This window comes from Convolutriloba macropyga, chromosome 13, assembly GCF_964194025.1.
Source record: "Convolutriloba macropyga chromosome 13, txConMacr16.3, whole genome shotgun sequence".
In the NCBI taxonomy this organism is placed as follows: Eukaryota; Metazoa; Xenacoelomorpha; order Acoela; family Convolutidae; genus Convolutriloba; species Convolutriloba macropyga.
In genome coordinates, this window is record NC_134480.1 from 26,133,883 (window position 1) to 26,146,468 (window position 12,586).

General features: G+C 34.7%; 1 protein-coding gene across 1 annotated transcript in view; it reads right to left on the reverse strand.

Moving 5' to 3' along the window:
- LOC142351676 (uncharacterized) overlaps nt 1-12,586 on the reverse strand; it is a 72,642-nt gene that overhangs the window by 43,240 nt on the left and 16,816 nt on the right. Inside the window, exons 3-4 of the mRNA XM_075403815.1 lie at nt 10,720-10,847; nt 4,393-4,526 (exon numbers count right to left, since the gene is read on the reverse strand). Of these exons, the coding sequence (XP_075259930.1) occupies nt 4,393-4,526; nt 10,720-10,847 (262 nt within the window). The remainder of the gene's footprint in view (nt 1-4,392; nt 4,527-10,719; nt 10,848-12,586) is intronic.

Sequence of the window (12,586 nt, forward strand, 5' to 3'; positions counted from 1 at the left end):
CTACACCGAAAGATGTACAGAACAATAACTACAGAGTACATGAAACTAAGCTAATCCACAACCTTATATATTATACATTTCTACGTGACAAAAGCAATAATACATCAAGAAGTTACATACACATAAACGATCAACTCACATCACCTTATTTCCTAAATTACGGATATCGTTTAAAACGGGAATATACATTGGGCACACTTAGAAACTTTGACCCAATCAAGAATTACTATATTTTCCAACCGAAAGATACAACGGAGCGGCCTCTCATGGTACCGCTCGAAGCTTTGGAACCTTGCGAGGAATATCACGTCTATCACATCGAAGGAAGCGTAACAAACCGCGCTTTCACAAAAAGAATAAACTTCAATAATGAACGGACTAAAACAGAACTTGAGCACGAGCTATGCAACACAGTGAAAGCATCCATTACAGACATTCCATTAAAAGATCTAACGAACTTACTTGCATATTTCCTATCGAAAGACGACAACTTTGTAAAGGAATACCGCCATTATAAAGAACGGACAAACTATCCGAAACAGACGGAGAAATTATAACAATGTTATCATAGTAACAAGTAACAACTCTCAATAGTAACAACTCTCGATAATTTCGACAAGTAACAATAAGTAACCATGAAATTAATCAGTGCATATATGTTTATTTATGTTTTCTGATACCAGAAATTCACCCTTTCCTGATAAATGTATTTGTATCAGTCCAATAATTTGTATTCAAATACTTTGAAAACACTTATATATATATTTTTATCTCAATAAACATACTCACAACTAGCAATCTATAGGTGTACTTTATATTTACACAACTATTAATTACAAAAATAATTGTACCGATTGTTATATATCTTCTCTGTTCAATATACTCTAAAGACAAAAAAAATAATTTTTTACTTTTTCTATAAGCCCTAACCTAATTTCTAAAATGTATATGTATATATGCAAAGATTTTTCCATAGTTAATTATATGCAATTTTGTAAATAAATAACAACTTGAAATAGGACACAGAATTGACGGGAATTAAAACACTTGCAATGTAAACAAAGTTTAAACGGACAAACAGTGAGTCATATAACAAGACATATTAACTCTATGTATATCATGTAATAATAACTTTCAGACCTTGAGTCATTGACATGACTTTTCAACAAAACTCATCCTAGATTCTTATAGAACCGATTTGTTTACACAACATACAAACTATAATATCATTTTGAAATCATATTGACATAGCAAAGTGTTATATACTTTTCCAAACAAACTGTAACAATATATCAACTTCCAACATAGATCAAAACATAAAATATTTGGACTTCGAAATTTTCACATGTAAAAACATATAAATAAACCGATGACTAAATATATGTAAAACATACTTTCATTTATCAAAGAACAAATTACATGTATATATGGATACATTACATTAATTCTTTAAGCTATAGTAACAACTAACAGATTCACCTTTACCTAGTAACAACTAACATTGTTGTACTCCAAATACTGAAAGAGACCTTGGATTATTTGGAATATTGAATATAAGCGCGCAGACAGAGACTATAACTTAATTTCTGAAGTTAAAGAAATAGAAGTTGATTGAATACGGTAATTGGACATTTTTGGACATATCACTTACAAACCCATAAGCGAGATCTATAAACCTTTTACAAAATACATGACACAACACAAAGTGTAGAAGTATAGCAACACAATTCGTAAGAATTGATTGCATCAGAATAACTTCTGATTTCGCGCAGGAAACGGATTATTAATACATGTTGATCTTCAGTAACAAAATTTGTACTAATCCAACATGGCCAAACAATCACATGTCACTTCTCGATTGTGTCAACAACTTGTGTTGACAATCCACACAATTACCCTCAATTTTTCCATCGAATTACATAAAACATATAACATAATATACTTAACACTTAACATAAAAGATTTCAATTTTCTTTCCAACCGGAAGGGATACTAGGTATAACAGAATATTAAAACCTAACAAAAGGTTACAATAGAGAAATTTTTTTTAAACATCTAACACCTAACAACAAACCAATTCAGGTAAGTCAGGTAAGTCAAGTCACTGGACATCAGGATCGCCTCCAAGCATCAACACCGGACCTACCCGAAAGGATCTTTACCCACTGGACGTGGTAATGGAATAGAATCTTTTGTGGTTGTTGATGTTCAATCCTTGCTCCTTGGGCAACCTGTGTCTGGGAACCGACTTGCAGACGAACCGATCTCAAGCAACACATTCCAAAAAGAAAGAAAATCCTTCAGAGAGAATAAAGAGAAATTGACTTATTAGATTGTACAAGAGACATTCAAAAAACTCGAAACCCCGGAAAGATGGAGTCAAATATGACTTCCAGAAAAGTCTATTTGAAAGACTTTATTATTTAAATAAATAAAGACTGAAAATACTCTTCCCTGATTGGATAAAAAGGGAATAATATCTTTTCCTTTCTTTCCTTTAGATGTTTACCCATTTACCCCTCTTCTCAGAAGAGAAAGTTATTTAGTCAGTACCAGTTAACCACCTGATATAATAATAAAGTAGATTTCTCTCTCTGTACTCCTCTCTTGTTTTGTATTGAGATATACGTTAGACTTTAGCATTGGGGCCCGTGCACTGTCTACTGAAGCTCAGATAGAAGAGTAACAGACTAGAGATATAGAACTTTAGTTAGTCAGGTAAGCCTTAAGAGTATACCTTATTCTTGAGACAACCATAAGACAGTTGTTCTATGAAACTACGGTGGTACCAATTTTCGAGCATGGAATTTTTATTTATGGTAGAACAACGTTAAATAGGCTGCAAAAAATTGAAAGGTTACAAAAAAAAATATTGAGACTTGTCTTTAGAAAGAAACCAAGTGACTCCATCTTTGAAATTTTATTCGAGTTCAAAATTTTAACAATTAGTGAACTGTACATAAAAAACCTGCTTTTATTCATCTTTAAACCATATCTTGGTTTACATTCAAACAAAATGATGAATAAGATTTTGACCGCAAATGAAGACTTTTCCTACACTACTCGCTCGAAAACCACTCGCATTATTCAAACAAAAACCTTAAAAAAAGAAATTCAACTCGCTCAACTCCGGGGTATTGCGGTAGAATTTTGATAAAGTTTTTACTGAAATAAAAATTACTACCTGAGCTTGAAAAAGAAACCATGTCCTGTATAAAAGTTAGAAAACTAGTCAATGCACTTCAATATAGACTGATCATACAAAACGACACGCTAAAAAAACTCGTCTTCAAATAATGTCAGGGCGCTTAATTAAGATACGTTAGCATTAGCAAGCGTCCCCTCCTGATGAAACTTTGGAGTTATATATTTCTAATAGTGGCTTCTGCTGTATCCACAACTTCTTCTTGCTATAAATATACAGGAGAAATTCAAATTCGAAATTCGGAAAATAATTAAGAAAACACACCCCCTGTTTCTTATTACACTCTTTACGCTCTTCTCCGTTTTTTTTGGCATCCTTGGCCCGGAATGTCAGCTGAAAGTGATCAAAATCGTTGCCTTTTGGTGTTGATATGCTAATTAATAGTTTTAATGTAATTATTAGTTTTACAGTAGTTATAAGAGTGCAATTTTTTTAAAAAAATAATAAAAGTGGAAGGAGGTAGTGAGGACTAAACCCCATTTTCCATCTGTCGAATATGTTACTTTCACTCAATGCATTAAACCATTGCGCCAACTGATACTTACATTAGACTTTTCAATTTGGTTATAATGATAATTGTGTAAGATCTTACACAATTATCATTGTAACCAAATTGAAAAAAAATGTCTTTTTATTGTCTGGACAGTGTTCTGATTTTGGGTCTGATCATAAGCGCACTATAGTCCGGACAAAGGTCTGGGTTCGGTCTGATCAGAGGACATTTTGGTCTGGAAAGTCTGACCAGAGATCATTTTGGTCTGGAAGGTCTGATAAGAGGTAATTTCGGTCTGGAAAGTCTGATCAGAGGTCATTTCAGTCTGGATAGTCTGATCATAGCTTAATTTGGGTCTGGACCAAAACCTGGGGAGTGTAATTTTTTATCAGTCCACCCTAAGTTACATTCTTTGCAAAGAGTGTAAAAAGAGCTCACAAAAGAGTGTAAATACAGTGTAATTTTTTAATTACACTATTTTCGCCCGTAAGTAGGAGTGGAATACGCATTACACCCAAACCCCAGCTTACTAGGAGTGGTTTGTAAGAGTGAAACCTTTGCCCGGGATGTTAGTGCAATAAAACACTGACATGCCAGTAGCCAAACAGGTGCTAAATTGCTAGCCTGCAGTTTGAAACATATTCGCTTTCATCGCAAACTCATTGGACAGCCTAACTACAAGAATGAGTATAACCTTGATAAGTTGCTCTCTCATGACACGTAGTTGTTGTTGGTGTTGTTGGTTGGCTTGTTCTAACGTTTTTTGCAACTTGGCCGTGTTCTGTCTCTCACACTCATCTCTAGCCGCCCCAATTTCTCTCATAAGGTCTAGACAAACCCAGGCTGAGGTCCCAGACGGAAGCAAGTATGACCAGACCGAAGATGAACGCACGAGGGGGGCGTCGTGCGTTCAAAATTACATAGTCTGGAAACATCAAAAAACGCACGAAAGTCTGAACATGAACGCACGAAATTCTGTCGAACGCACGAAAGTCTGAACATAGGCAACTTCCGTCTGGGACGGTCTGGACATAGGTACTTTCCGTCTGGGACGGTCTGGACATACCTGCTTCCGTCTGGGACCTCAGCCTGGGAAGTTAGGTTGTAAACGCTAATGGATCAACAATTAACAATCTTGCAATCTTGCAAGTATCTTGCACGTAATTTTGCATGGTAAATCATACTTCTTGCGAGCATCTTGCAAGATATGAATCCATATTGCAGGACTCTAGCATGAATATAAATCAGTTTTTTCTCAACTGCGGGAATGAGGACACTGAAAACAACAGTAATGATGCATTAGCTGATAATTCGTTTAAAGTTTTCCCAAGTCCAGTACAAAAACAGACAGATTTTTTCAGTATGTTCTGGTTTTGTACACTCCTCCTTTTTACTTCAGGGCTGAAGAATGGCAGTGGCGGTCTAGGAGACTTGAGCAAAGGAGACTTGCGCAAAGCACTTGGTACGAAACCTAGTTTTCAAGTCTCCCTCCCAAACAGATCAAAACAAAACAAAATATAAAATGTGAAGCATGACATCGGTCGGAAATATCTCAAGTCAGTTTTTTTTTGTAAAACGAGAACAAATTCCATACAATATCTGATAGTAAGAGTAGATTTTTGTAGACGGATTGCGATGTCTCATGAACTTTTTTAGCTGAAAGAGCTTGTACATGGTTTAAAAGACCTCATGTATTTCGTCACAGTTTGCAAAGAGACAATATACCTTTTGCTTAAAAAATTTTGGCGTAAGAGTACAACTTTATAGGAGGATTGTGAGCAGAAATAGAGCAAAAATAAAGCAAAAGTGTTGCATTTCACTGAAAAACATTCCGCTGTTCATTACACAAATCCGGTTTTGAAAGCTCGAAAAGAAGATCTTCTTAAAACGCCGGAAGAAAATGCGCCAAAAAAATTTGAAATCGACCCATAAACGAAAACCAAATAGGTGTTAATAGATTATAATCAGCTAATTTGCACAGAAAACCAAATAGGTGTTAATAGATTATAATCAGCTAATTTGCACATGACCTCTGACAACAAACAATATTAATCGTTTTCAGATGAGAAAAATAAAATCTCGATAAAGCAAATTACATCAATTAACTGACTTTTTTCAATTACTAGTGTCCTTTCGAGTTGAAAATTTATGACATATTAGTAGATATAAATTCAGAAAATTCCAGCTGAGAGCTTAGTTGTGGACATAATAAATAACAAGAGAAAAAATCATGAATTATTAGTCAAAACGAAGCATCTCATTACTTCCTTGTACAGAAAGTTCACAATATAACAACTAGTTTCGAATCTTAACAAGTATTTTAAATTAACTTCTTCTTAAAACGTGGTTCAAATTAAAAGCTCTGTCTATAATATTTTTGTAGGCGAAAATACTATACATTTTATACTATACATTCGTAGGCGAAAAAGGCAACACAGGTGAATAATTAAGTAAAACATAGCTGGCAGATTGCCAGAAAATAGCCGCAATAGATTCGTAGATCGGCCGTCTAAACAAACAGTAAAAAAGACAGACCAAAAAAAAATTCGTCTTTTGATTGAAGGCTGATCTGTTATATTTTGATTAAAATCTGTATAAGTTATTGCTGCCTCTATTGGCTGATCTCAAATAACCTTCATTTAGAGTGACACGCACCCATTTGACCTTATCTCTTTGAGTTAAAGTAAATAAAAGTCAATTTCAAAGTGAGGAAGTCATTTTTGAGAGTGAGGTAAGTCAAGTGTGACCAAAAATTTAATCACGCGCATGAACAAAAAAACTCGCTCCACTAAGAGCGAAAAATGACGTCACACATGCAATTCAGTTGAAATTGCATGAACGAATGAACAAAAAGTGGCTGTGACGTCATATGGTCGTAACAAATATCATGACGACGAAATAAAAAACATAGCCGGAAGAATTCCGGAAGCGACTCGAAGCACCAAAACTTCACAAAAAGCTGAAGCCATTACCTTTTGTATTAAACCATTAACTCATTACCTCCACGGGTCTGATCTAAGAATCGGTTAAATTTAAACCACTGTCACCAAGAGAAAGAAAATGCATTAAAATTTTATTTTTGAAAACGTTTGATAACGTTAAAAAAGTCTGAAAAAATTAGGATGGTCAAAAAACTGACAGCCTGACAAAGCTGACAGGGCCATCAATTGCCCTCAGATAATTAATGATTCTAATCTCAAAAAGATCGCGAAAGCAAACGGCAGATAAAAACTTTTCAAAAAAGACAGGAAAGTCAAAATTATTCAAAAAAGAGTGCTCAAACTTAAGAATCAGAGAACCACTACAATTAGATTTCTAATCACGGCAATTAAGACAAAAATAATACATGATTCTTCCTTGTTGTATATATGCTAGACAACAAGATTTCATACTAATTCAAAAATTAAATTAATCACAGAAAAACAAAAGCAACAGAATAATATTCAAAGGCAAACAATCGTCTAAAAACAATACCAAGCCCGCAATAAAATTGCAATGAATAGTAGTAAGTCGAAATGTTGGAAAAGACTTTCTAGCAAACTCCCAGTACTGCCTTATTTTGAAATAAATCAATTGCAAACCGAAGAAACCAAGATCTAAGAAAAAGCTGAATTCATTCAATTTTTTAACAACTGAAAAAATCAATCTAACGAAAACAATTCTAAGGAAAATAATTGTAGGTGACAGGACAAAACTAGAATGATACTAACTAGAATGTGAAGAATAAGGGCACAATGTGAGGAACACCGTAACAAAAAGACCAATTCTTGATTTTTGAAAGTTAAAAATCAAATTTAAAAAATTCAAGAAAAACGAGTACATTTCATTGATCAGCATTCGAGACATAGAAAAGACAACAAGTCATTCGAGACAAATACAGCTTGCTGATCAGAATAAAACAAAAAAAGCAGAATTCAGACATACGAAACAATGAAACATTTTGCAAAAAAGTGGTCAAAAAACATTTAAGACTGTATTTATGAAAATAATTTATCTGTTTTTTCAAAAACTTAACACCAAAAAATGATTGAATTTTTATTGAAACGAAATTAAAGTCCCTCATGTTCCCCAAAAAACTATTTCTAGTAATTAAAAGCAAAATACAAACAAAAAACTGAAAAAATATTGCAAAAAACTACGAAAATCGGATTAGCAAATGTACAATTTTACGAAACAAAATTACATCGAGGCAGAAAGAGGCATTGAGTATATGAATTATCAAAGGGAAGTTGCCATATTAACTGATTTTTGACAAAAAACAGCTAAAAGATCCAAAAATGAAGAAATTAATAGAAAAAAAGCCAAAAATTAAATAAAAAAAATCAAGAAATATGTGCCAATTTCGCATTTGAAACGCAATTTCAGGCTATGCAAAATACTGTGCTAACAATTTCCAGGGTTTAAATTTCAACATAGCATCGATTAAAAATTATTTCTACAAAAAACCAAATTACAAGCAAAAAAACTAGGCCACTTAGACGAAAAAAACGGCTAAAAACGGTTATCTATATGTGCCATTCAGTCAAAAACTACTTTTCAATGTCAAAAAGTCATTCACTAAACGCAGCGCATGATCAAAAAACTTCTCTCGCTCAGAAAAAATTAGTTCACACTGCAATTTTACTCACTTTCGCTTTTAGGTCAAAACATCGTCTGAACGAATAGTACTTCCGGTAAAAAAAAAACCTTAAGAAAACCAATACTCCTCTTCGAGTCGTAAAAAAACCAAGAGAAGGCCAATAATAGCCCCGGCTATCGCTGTGCGGCTATTAATAAAAAAATCTTCAAACGCATGGTGCAAGAATTTGTGTCTACTCAATCACTGGCTTGTAACGCCGTGAGAGAAACCATTAAAAGTGCAAAAAACCACCTGTGGATGTCAAACAGTTCATCTTAAATTCAAACCAATCGTACAGTTTTTGAAAAATGGACGATGAATTTATGAAAAACTCTCCAATTCATAAGAATAGGTTCAATACCAAGAAATTTTTTCTTCTCACACAGAAAAAGTTACTTTTGAGTTGCAGCTCTGTCGTCTTTGTGAAAAAATCCAAAAAATAAGATCCAGATCGACAACAGTTCAAAAAAATGAGTTAGTCTGCAATACCATTAGATTAGTGGATTCGAAGTTTATCGATATTTGTTCTATCATAAAAGAAAATGATATTTGGAAATCGCATTTTCCAGAAAAATTTAGCCTGCTTCGATAATCTATTTCTTCAGATGTTAGAAACATCTAGGCTAAAATACTCAAAGTTATGCAACTTTATCATTTGTATTCTATACATTAACAGTATCCTGTAATCTATCTGGTAATTCTCTATAGCTTCAACAACAGATTTATATTATGAAATATGTTATGCTTTTGGTATTCTTTTTTGTCAAGTTCCAACCAGATTCTCTGAATTCAGCTTCTCCCATCAAGCGTTAAATATTGCTTATTTGTATGTTATAAAATCCAGGTGCATATACTTGTAAATTTAGACTCGCCTTTCCTGTATTCTATCTCATCTGGTAAGTATATTTCAATAGGATCGGTTTTCACAGATCTTTTTTATTAAGGACATCTTCAACAATGTCTTCACAGGTTTCATCCCCATTATCTAATATCAAACTCAAATTCCTCTGTATGGTTGAGTATTGAAACTACTGGTTGTGCTCGGTAGAGATTCGATGTAATCAGTACTCATTTTCTCCTTATTTTGTTCTTTATCCACTTTATCCATATATATTTCACTTATGTAGAAATTGTTAAGATATTGAGTAGATGCATAAACTCTTGATTTTGTTTCTCAGTGCATTTGTTGATAAATTTTAGGGAAAACATTTTACACATTTAAGTTGTAGAGTTTGTTTGGTGGAGTTTTTTTTTAAATTGTAAAACTTTTTTTTAAATTGTAAATAATGGATTTTCTCTTAAATTGCAAATAGAATTATTTTACGTGTTTTTGTACAACAAAGTAAAACCATCAAGTTTAATTTCAAAGTTCAACAAACTTTCACTGAGAGGATATTTTTCATCTTTTCGATAGTTGTAAAATTTGCCATAAAGTTTGGTTGTGGTACAACTTTTCGTTTTTTCTAGAATAAAAGATTTAATAATTTTGTTTTTTTTTCTAAATTTTTGTATCGATGTAAGTAATGGGTAATATAACAGTCTATAAACATGACTCGAAGTGGCCGTGTGCTAGATTCCTATAGTACCCGTTACTATTATTGTAAGTGTTTTTAAGCAAAATTTTAACTGGACCGTTTTTGCACTTCTGTTCTGGAAATGTTTTGCTTCAATTGACCCTTTTACGCTTTAATTTTAAATTTCATGCGTTTTCATTTGCGCTGTTTCACAACTTTTTAAAGAATGAAAGTCATTGTGAGCGATTTTGGTGGTTTAATATCACAGCCCTGATATAGATTGGGCTAAGATGCCAGACTGAATTCCAGGAAGTCGAGTTTTGGAACCCAAAATAATTTTTTTTGCACCCATATCAAAATTGTTTTAGCTAGAGTCATTAAGTTAAGTTGCCCCGCACAGCCGCCTGTTATTCGAGAGCATTTCTTGTGACGTTAAACGGTTTATGTATTATGATTTATTTGCAATAACGATATGACCACTTTTTTTTGGCTTATTCACATTTCAATTGGTCTCGGACAAAGTCTTCAAAGAATATTCTAGTCATGTTCGTTTACACATATATATTATTTATATTACATTGTTTATTTGTTTTTTTTATTTTATAATTTATTATAGAGGAGAACTATTATGGAGGAGAAGGTGGATATCAATTTAGGGCTCGAAGGTTCGAATCCTGACAGTGACTGTCATTTTTGTTAGATTTTTAGAAGGGCAAAAACCGACGATTCTTACGTCTAAACACCGACAAAATTCTCAAGACGGGTTATGAATACATTGCTGGCCTGTTATCTTTGTTTTCATTTCAGAACTCACAAACGCATATGTCATATTGCATTTATTGACGTTCATGGGTCTGATTAGACCGAGATGGAGTGAGTTTGAACTGACCATTGAGGTACTGTTTAGAGAGAGTGTCTCTGATGGCGGATTCCGCCTGTGCCACTCTTTCTTCCACCATCCGCCTCATCCTAGCCTCCCTCAGACTCTCCTCCGCCTCCTCCACAAACCCAACTGCTCTAAACACACGCGCAAACAATAACATAAGTAAGAGCAGAGTACTTAATACCCAGGTCGACGTGGCCAGACTGAAGTGATCCCTGATCAGACGACTTTTCCAGCGCACACATGTTCCCGGTGCGCTCGAATTACATGGTCTGGAAAAAGCTTCGAGCGCATTTTCGTCTGCACAATGGTCTGGAACTCGTCTGGACAATGGTCTGGAACCTGTCTGGACAATGGTCTGGAACTCGTCTGGAAAATGGTCTGGAACTCGTCTGAAGAATGGTCTGGAACTCGTCTGGAAAATGGTCTGGAACTCGTCTGATCAGAGGCCACTTCGGTCTGGGGCGGTCTGATCAGAGGCGATTTCGAGCGCGACCTCAACCTGAGTACTGTTCGATAAGCGCTAAATGCGGTGATAACAAAAGTTCACCATAAAACGAATAATTTTTTGCGTTGATGTTACGCACTAAGCATTCATCTTACCATTGGTTTTACATAACACTTGTCAGCAGGATTACGAACACTGTAGCGCAACAACCACGATGAGGCGGGACGAGTTTTGGCACGTTAGAGATTGAAGCTGTTAAAGCTCAAAAGATATTTGAGAGAATAAGAATTAATTTTAGGAGATTCAAAAGAGAAGAAAATTGTGAAGATTTTAGCAAAAACCAGCGGTATATATAGTGTAAAAGATAAATATAACATTTACAGTGTACATTTGTTAAAAGATTAACGTATCAAAAATCAGGCGATTTTGGGGCGTATGAGTGGGCGTCATTTCATTATCACATACAAAATTTACTTCACTTGAGATGGTTCACAAAGTTGCATTTCCTATTCAATTTTAGTAGATAAATATCAATATTTGACAAACATACAGAACTAAGCTGATTTACATTCATTTTCTAAATTGTGAGCTGCAGTTGTTGTTATAAATCTGGTAAGTTTGTTTTCTTTCTGAGTTTATCAACATAAGTTAAGTTTCTAAGCTCTAAGATATTTTCTAAGTTCTTTTCTGTGCTCCAATACCCCCACTCAGATTGTTGCCGCTAGGTAAGAATCTTGACTCGCCCAATAGTTTTTCTCGATGTTGTTCTACTTTCTGCTGTGGCAAAGATTTTGTCAGAAGATCTGCTGCCATTTCATCTGTTGGCGTGTAGATCAATTTGATTGAGTTGTCATCAACTCGTTCTCGGATGAAATGATATTTCGTGTCGATGTGTTTGGATCGTTTGTGAAGCACCGGGTTCGTTGCAAGCTTTATGCAACTCTGGTTGTCCTCTCCAATGGTTGTGGGCTCAAACTGTTCGTACCCCAGTTCTCTAAGAAGACCACGCAAGAAGATGGCTTCTTGCACCGCGGCAGCTAAACCCTGATATTCTGCCTCACAAGATGAGAGTGACACTGTCGGTTGCTTCTTGACTTGCCAACTGACAGATCCCCCACTGTCTCCCAGCTTGAAATAGTATCCTGTGGTCGATCGTCTATCATTTACATCTCCACTCCAGTCTGCATCTGTTTCGCCAACTAGAGTGCTGTTGCTGATTGATGGGAAAAAGAGTCTAAGAGATTTAGTATGTTGTAGGTATCTCAACACGCGCTTGCCAGCATTGAAGTGCTCAACAGTTGGGTCATTCATGAAGCGTGATAAGACATTTGTGATCCACATGATAGCTGGTCTAGTTTGCTTAGCTAGGTAAAGTAATGAACCTACTAGACTTCTAAACTCATGTGAATCTACTCTTGCTGAATC